This window comes from Mytilus californianus, unplaced genomic scaffold, assembly GCF_021869535.1.
Source record: "Mytilus californianus isolate M0D057914Y unplaced genomic scaffold, xbMytCali1.0.p SCAF_3, whole genome shotgun sequence".
In the NCBI taxonomy this organism is placed as follows: domain Eukaryota; kingdom Metazoa; phylum Mollusca; class Bivalvia; order Mytilida; family Mytilidae; genus Mytilus; species Mytilus californianus.
This window is the reverse complement of record NW_026262679.1, coordinates 39,686,220-39,694,453: the sequence shown is the minus strand read 5'-3', so window position 1 is coordinate 39,694,453 and position 8,234 is coordinate 39,686,220. Positions and strand designations below refer to the sequence as shown.

The 8,234-nt window shown below is 33.4% G+C and overlaps 1 protein-coding gene across 2 annotated transcripts; it reads right to left on the bottom strand.

Moving 5' to 3' along the window:
* Positions 1 to 341: 341 nt before the first annotated feature.
* On the bottom strand, positions 342 to 7,378 carry LOC127734549 (creatine kinase B-type-like). 2 transcript variants are annotated; one of them, XM_052244483.1, is made up of 2 exons: positions 7,350 to 7,378; positions 342 to 3,304 (listed from the first exon to the last, which is right to left on the bottom strand). In XM_052244483.1, the coding sequence occupies exon 2, from the start codon at positions 3,229 to 3,231 to the stop codon at positions 2,059 to 2,061; it is 1,173 nt and encodes a 390-aa protein (XP_052100443.1). In that variant the 5' UTR covers positions 3,232 to 3,304; positions 7,350 to 7,378; the 3' UTR covers positions 342 to 2,058. The 2 variants fall into 2 exon arrangements, with proteins under 2 accessions (XP_052100443.1, XP_052100442.1); XM_052244482.1 differs by lacking the exon at positions 7,350 to 7,378 and adding an exon at positions 7,102 to 7,144.
* Between the last annotated feature and the right edge of the window lie 856 nt (positions 7,379 to 8,234).

Genomic DNA, 8,234 nt, shown 5'->3' with positions numbered 1-8,234 from the left:
GAATGTTATACCATTCAAGAGGGTGTGGGTGGGGTTTACAGAATAGAGAATAATGGACCAATACTACCGAATAATGGACCAATAAATAAAGAATAGAGCATAATAGGGGAAAAAATAAAATATAGAAAATAATGGGATATAAAAATACAAAAAGAATAGAGAATAGTGGGAAAACATATAATGAATAGAAAATATGGCTTAAAAAATAAAAAATACAGAATTGAGGGATCCCCATCCAGACCCTCATTCAAGTATGACCATCGTAACATCAAGGTGTTATCAAAACATTTTTTGTTTGTCAAGTAGTTGAAATTCAACACGTAATGACAAGTCAATTTTATTTATAACTGCATTCTAACAAAGAATTTTACATGCGTTAACAGTAAATAATCAGAACATAATGAAATATTTACACATGTTTTATAGGAATCAATAAAGAATTTATTCGTTTTATTGTAAGCCCATTTATATTCTCGATGAAATAAAGTTCGAGTGAAGTACAAATACAAACATCTAATGATCTGTAATTTAACCAGATTGCCTTTACAAAAATGTATAGTCGTTACTAAGAGTCTTCAAATTGGGATACGGATTTTACAGATGCTTATATATGTGGACTTCAGCTTTCGTTTGAATAATATTCTACAGAAATCTTACCAAAATATTCAAAAGAAAGAGTGTAAGAAATTAGGGTAAAGTATTCAAATAAAAAGAACATAGAGAATCGAGTATCGCTGTCAATGATGTTCCTATTACAAGTTAAATATATGTTATTATAATATTTTACATTTATATTTAATTCTATATTTTCAGCATGTTCTATCGGAGAACACGATGTTAGATTGAGATCCTAAACGAGTAATAACCATGAATAACTGAGTGAGAACGACACGTGTGTCCTGAACAAGTCTCAAGATAGGGATGGAAAATAAAGTAAAAAACATCACAATTGAAAATTTTCCAGTGCCAAAGCACATGATTCTAGACCGATGTACCACCAAGTACTGTCAGTTAACTAGCATTTGTAAGTGACCAAATGATATTAAAATACACATATAACACAAATTTAAATACACATGACATTAGTATCTGGAGTTACCTTCATCAAGTAGGTTAGAGACTAAAAGCGGGAGATGCCAAATATATATTTTAGCTTTAGAGTTAGAGCATCAAATCCGAAGTTGGTCTTACCTAAACAGCCAAATTCGCTCAGGTGAACTTTTCTGGGAAGGTGTTAGTAAATTGACCTAACTTTAATCTGAAACTATATAATCTGTCTTTGAATAATAACAATCCTGAAGCACTATATACGTAAGAGGATATACCTTCGGGGGCTAACAGTTCACCACCAGCAGTACCTATGGGGCATTATTTCCCAACTAGATAATCTTCATTTACCACAAATTACTGTTTTCATTAGTTCTGCTGTGTTTCCCTTTCAATTGAATTATATTCAATATTTTATATAATTCAATTTGATCACATCTCTGAATTCATAGCGGGAAGAGAACCTTTCAAGACAGCATGAATGTTAAGCAAGGTCGAACTTTGAAGGATAAATTCGTCTATGCCCCGTGTATGATACATAAACTCTTTTTCTTTTAGACTCCAGTGTTGTTTTGTGAATTGTCGAACAAACATCGATCACTATCATAATGACATCTTCAATATTGTGTCCTTATTCCATCAAGACTACTTGCGAGGGTTTGGATTGGGAGGGATAGGGTGTCCCTTATTTCTTTATTCTTTAATTTTTTAGAACACTTTTTTCTATTCTTTATCTATTTTGTTCATTATTCTCTATTCTTGATATTTTAGCACCCCGTTATTCTCTATTCCTTATTTTTTTGTCATATTTTTTCTCTTTTCTTTATTTTTCTTGTCCTTTGTTCTGCACTTATCAACAATATTCTCTATTCTGTAAACCCCATCCAGACCCTTATTTGTCCACTTTATGCATTGCATTCACTGATACTACAAAAACGTTAATTACAGAAAATAACATAAAACGTCAAGTACGTGTAAGATATTCTTGATTATTGGGCAATATTTTTATTGTCATTTAATATTTTCTCCATTTTCAAGCATTTTCTCCCATTTAATTATCTGGGATACACCATTTATTACTATATTCACCAGCTCTACTTCAGTGTGTCCTAATCTGTTGGCATTAGAAATGTCCACAATTCCGCTACGAGACTCTGTGTCGACTCCGCGGTGACCGCGAGCCTGAAGGCCCATTTGGCTTACCCTTTCTTTAAAATCATGCCGAGAAGATAAAAGAGGAATTTTGACTAAACAGCCTGCACGTAAGCTAGTGCCAAGATTTGAAGGACAAGCTGCTATATAACCCAAGTGATCATTATACATAAACTCTTTTCCTTCAGAACTAAGCTCTGTTTCGAGTGCCTTTAATAAATCCACAAATCGTTTAAAAACACCTTGCATATCTGCTCCTCCCTCCATTGAAACTACTCTTACATGATCTTCCTCATTCACCCAGACAAATGCATTTTTATTTTTGTTGTGAAATACGCCCCTCGCATCTGGCCAGTCACAATAGACTGCAGACGACATGTGCAAAGGAGAAGAATTGGTATCCTGAAAAAGCATCCCCCTTAAACGTAAGTCTGCTTCCATTTCAACCGACATTCCGTTGGGTTTAGAAATATAAGAACAAGAACCGTGAAGTGGGAAGTAATCACCTTCTAACTCTCCACTGAGTTTTGATAAAGAGTTTACTATAGTTTTCTCAACTAACCGTCTTTCATCAAATGCAATTGCAGGAGAAAGTCTGTATCCTCGGATAGACCGCCCACTGCGGACACGACTGGTTAAAACATACTTCCCAGACGGATCCATATTTTTATCATTCACCTGCGCAGAATCTAAATTACTTATATGTTGAGCAAATGGCAAATATCCATCATGTCTTCTATTTATTACAGGATCAAACACATCTGCAAACATTTGATAGCTTTCCTCATCACCTGCTACGATGCCGCAAGTTTTTATGTGAGGATGGCTTGGATGATCAATTCCAGTTTTAATACACTGAATAAAAGAAACTCCTAAACTAGTTTTCTTATCCCTTAGTTTCTCATATAGGTCGGAATTAGACCATAAAACCTCTGCCATGTAGTTCTTGTGATTGGAAAGGTCTGGTATTTCTTTCGGTGGATTGGTTAATGAAAATTCATGAAGTAAACTGGGTGTCGTCACGTTATCCATTTTGTTCTAATATAGATTAAAATTTAATATATTTTGCTAATAATCTGTATAACAATTGAATATTTACTTCTTTCTGAAAAAGAAAAAAAAAAGAGCATTTTTCAATAATTAAATTCATGTAAGAGAATAAGAAAAGTGTTAAGTATCACTAGACACAACAGCCTCCTATCCTCTCCCCTTCCCGAAAAAAAATAATAGTACTGAGCAACTGTGTGATCATATGAAACAACAACAACAATATAAAAGGAGATATAGAACAAAAAGATAAATAGCTTCAATATTACTTCAGTCAATTTGTTACGGGATAGATGATAAAATCTTTCGCCTTGACAAACTGTTTTTCTGAAACGTCTATATAATTCTCTTTATGTATTTTATATGAGTCACAAATCATAAAGATATGTTATAATTTGAAGTAATGGCACCAAATGATTTATAATTATTTCGACCAAAACGATTATTAAGCTTTATATTTTTGGGTTTATTCACAAGTTTTAGGGCACATGATTGGGAAAGTTTCCAGGAAATAATGTATTTTAAAGGCAGAAATATTTGTCTGAATTTTAAACACGTAAAGCCATGTTTATGTTATAATCTCCATGGCACATCATTCAACTAGTAATCGACTTTTTGTGCTCATGTATCTCAAATGTTTAAAAAAAAATTATTATTTGGTCAACCGTTAAACATTGTTTTTGGGATAAACGTGGACAAATGTTCATAGATGGTAGCTGTAATTGAATAATTGCACCTGTTATTAGGATTAGAGTGAAATATGTCCAAACCAACGAACCTTTTAATGTATTTATAGGCTATGCTTGAACTATAAACTTTGTTCATTTTTCTAAAAGAGAGGCGAAAGATATCAAAGGGATTTTCAAACTCATATGTCGAAAATAAATTGACAACGTCATGGCTAAAAAAGAAAAAGACAACAGACAAACAATAGTACACAAAACACAACATAGAAAAATAAAGACCGAGCAACACGAATCCCACCAAAAACTGGGGGTGATATCAGGTGCTCCGGATGGTAAGCAGATCCTGATCCACATGTGACATGCACCCGTCGTGTTGCTCATGCATGTGCAAACCCGGTGATAAGTCTAATTGATTAAAAGAACTGCACACAGTTTCACGAGGTATAACCTTTGTGACAATATTTGGTTTGCAGCTAGAATATACACCAAATTTATTTTTGAATAAAACTAGTGTACAACCTTTTATCTCTTTTCCCTTTGGGTCCTGGAATTTTTATGTCAAGCTGTCTCATAAGCGCCGAAGTGAAACGGTTTGAGTTTGACCGAAAGGTATTTTTTTGGTAGTTATTTTTTTAATAAAACTATTGTACAGCGTTTCATCTAGTTCTGAAAAAAATTTGATTAAGCTGTATTATAAGCGCTGAAGTGAAACAGTTTGAGTTTGACCGAAAGGTGTTTTTGATAATTATTTTTGAATAAAACCATTGAACAACCTTTCAACTCTTCTACCCTTTGGGTCCTGAAAAAAATTGTCAAGCTGTATCATACTTTTTTATATTTAGTATATATACGGATAAAATTTACAGTGAAGAACGGTTTCAGACCTATTCTGTTGTTAATTTGCCTCTTTTTTCAGGAAAAAAAATGAACTCATTAAGTTCTTCTGTTAATGATGCATTATGCATTCGTCAATAAAATGCACTATTCATGAAATTTTTTTTTTTTTATTTCAATGAACCGGTATCGCTCACATTGTAAAAATATCCAACATTAACACCATGATCAACAGTGACAGTTATCTTTCGCACACCAAATAAGACCAGGTTTGCACCAGGTACAGTCGGAGAACAGTTAACCCCAACCTAAAAATATGCAAAACCCTTTCAAACGGATGACACTAAAAAGGAGTCATTTTCATCACTTGATTTTCTTGTAGAATTAGCCTTGCTGATCATTTTTGCTGTATACAGTCTCTCTCCAACTAATATAATTTCAAGATAATTGGAGAATTCAAATTTTAAATCTATCTATTATATTTTTCAAGACAGAAGCTAAAAAATGAAGTGAACAATCAAAACATACAAAAAACTGGTAAAGTTAATGTTACAAATAATACACAAATTTGACATGTTGAGAAATGATTAAAGTCATTTTTGCATGATAATACTATGTTCGCTTTGAAGACGTTAAATCTAAGATCTCAAATATACAAATAAAATGTGTGTACCAGAACTTTTATACCCCTGCGTCAGCGGATGGGGCATTGAGTGTTACGCTTTCCCGTCCGTCCGTACGTACGTAAAGTTTAGTTTGCCTCAACCAAATGTTATGAAACTTATATACACAATGCTTTTTTACCCAAACCACAGATCAAGTTCGAATTTGGGTGGCGTCACTTTTACCGTTATTGAGTTATGCCTCTTCATAACGTTATATGCAAGAGGGGACATCGTCTGTGTCCCATGGACACATTCTCTGTTTATTTTTTACTAAAATATTAACAGTGACTGAAGTCTAACTTTTTTTTACCTTGATTCTAGAATTTCACATGGAAATACTGAATTTTATAAAAAAAAAAAAAAAATTATTGTGGTATTATGATTTCCCGCGCAGAAATTTCATATAAAGTGGTATATGGCATCCAGCTTATTATATGTTAGCTTCAAATATAAAAAAAAAATCGGCTTTCAAATACACCAGTTTCACATTTAACTGCGCATGTCTAACCTAATTAGCCAAACTGTGAAATCATGCGATAATTCCCGAGAATTCATCGACTGGGGGCTTACGGTTGATGTAAGCAGTGACCATGCAGACCTGGAAAAACAATCACCTGATTAAGTGTTTGCGTTTATATGTACACGAGCATCATTTGAATCAAAATATATATTGACGAGACAACTTTATTAACAATGACACATTAAAAGATTTTGTTGTAGGTGTTGTAGGTTTTAGTAATAGACGATCTAATATGCCGCCTGACTTTGTACCTTTAATTGTCCCGAAGAAATGCTTGGATTCCCGCTGAGGTTTGTCACTTAGCGGGAAGAATAAATTAGAAAAATAAGCGGAGGTCACTTCATATCAATATATTAGGTCACTGATAAATTAAGAAGTCAATTAACACCTTAGCCATGTGGAATCCTAGTTTTACCTTGTACAATCTCACCAGGTGACAATTGATAATAACGTACCCTTTTCTTCATACAGTTGCTGAAAAGGGGACGACCATTTGATATTCTGACGGAAGCCAGAAGGATTTTTTCGGATTGAATATTCATCGTCATCTGTTTTGCTTCCTGGGAATATTATACTGTCAACCACGATTTAATGTCCCAGTTGCTATGCATTCTAATATATTTTTTTTTGGCTGCGCGAAAATTTATTTAACTTTTGTTCACAATTATTTCCTGCATTTTGTGATGCAGATTTTTCTTTTTCATCTTGCCGTGGGCAAAATTATTTATTGTCAGCTCTTACTAGGACAGGATATTCAATTTGTCTAAAATACCCACCCCCCGGCCCCCCGCAAATCAAATGGTCATCCCCTAATATAGATGTTAAAAATGTAAACCCTGTTTCTGTATAAGATACATGTACCTAATTTACACTGAGATATTACGGTTAATGCAACTAGATATATTTTAATGATTTAGGAGGGGGTCATTCAGCAATTTGATCTTATTTTATGGTAAAGCAGGATATTCAATTACTGATAATGATATCTTATTGTAAATTCTTTCATTATTAATCAGAATAAGTAAACAGATAATTTTTACATAACAAGGATTTTACTAGTACTACGTCCGAAGCTTACGGATATGTCCACATTTTTTAATTATAAAACCAAATACATGTTCTAAAGAATATATAATTGAATTACTAGTACCTGTTCTTAGAGACACTCAAAATGTTAGAGCGTTGAAATATTATACAATATGTTATGACGAAGTAAATGTATACATGAACGCATGCTGATTAATCAATTTAAGTAATGACAGCTGTATAAAAAGAATCAATATTGAAAAAAACTACATCATTTGTTACAAAAATCTAATGCGAATGTCTTTCTACACGTTTAAAATCCCTGTACATGTACAATACATAATAGCTATACGTTCGCCGTGAAAAACATACAGTGTACTCAGTGGTATCATCTGTTTACCTGCCTCCAGCACACACCAAGAGAGAGAGAGATGTGTATTATCGGTATTTATTATTGTGTTGCCAAATATAAGAATAAATTGGATAGCCCCCTGTCACGTATGATATCGTTAATTATCGCGGGATTTAAACTAAAACGCGCATATGATTTCGAGATCAGGGTTGATAAGTCGCTTATGTGAAATTGGTCTATTTGTAGATGTAACATTTGTTTATCGGATGAACGTAGATTATGTTATGCACCCTCTCATGTTATATAATATTGTTGTTTAACTTGCCGACTTAAATAAAACTTAATTTGATTGGACAATGTGTAACACTTGGTGCAATAGGTTTATTGTAAGCAGAAACCCTCTTTATAGCGAACAGGGAATTGAAGTCTGCCCCATTAGAATAAAGGAGCAAGTCAGCGAGCAGAAGAACACATTTCAACTTGGTTCCTTTAGGAATGCCGATTTTCTGTTGAAAAAACACATTCAGCAAACGTAACAAATATGGAAGGATACCCCATATCCTTCCGTTTTTCTATCATGTCATAAAATAAAAAAAATATACAACATCATGATGATCTCAGTTCTTATCACAATGGTTTGTCCATTCTTAAAACAAGATATTTGTATCTGCGTTGGCCATTCTGTTTTAGGAAATTAATTTGGAATAATTCTTTCAAACTGTCTTTAAGCTTAGAATGAGATATACTAGTGTAAAAAGTATAAAAGTCAAATGTTTTTATACTGTAACACGAGGAGATCCGAAGGGACGAGGATTTTGTGAAGCATTTGGCAGACGAAGCAATACAACGTTTTTTGTAAGTGCACCTTTGTAACCTGGTATCCAGAAGAGTGAAAGAAGATTCAG

Bases quoted from the DNA above. Each gene is read 5' to 3' on its own strand.
- LOC127734549 (XM_052244483.1), bottom strand. From the start codon at position 3,231: ATGGATAACGTGACGACACCCAGTTTACTTCATGAATTTTCATTAACC.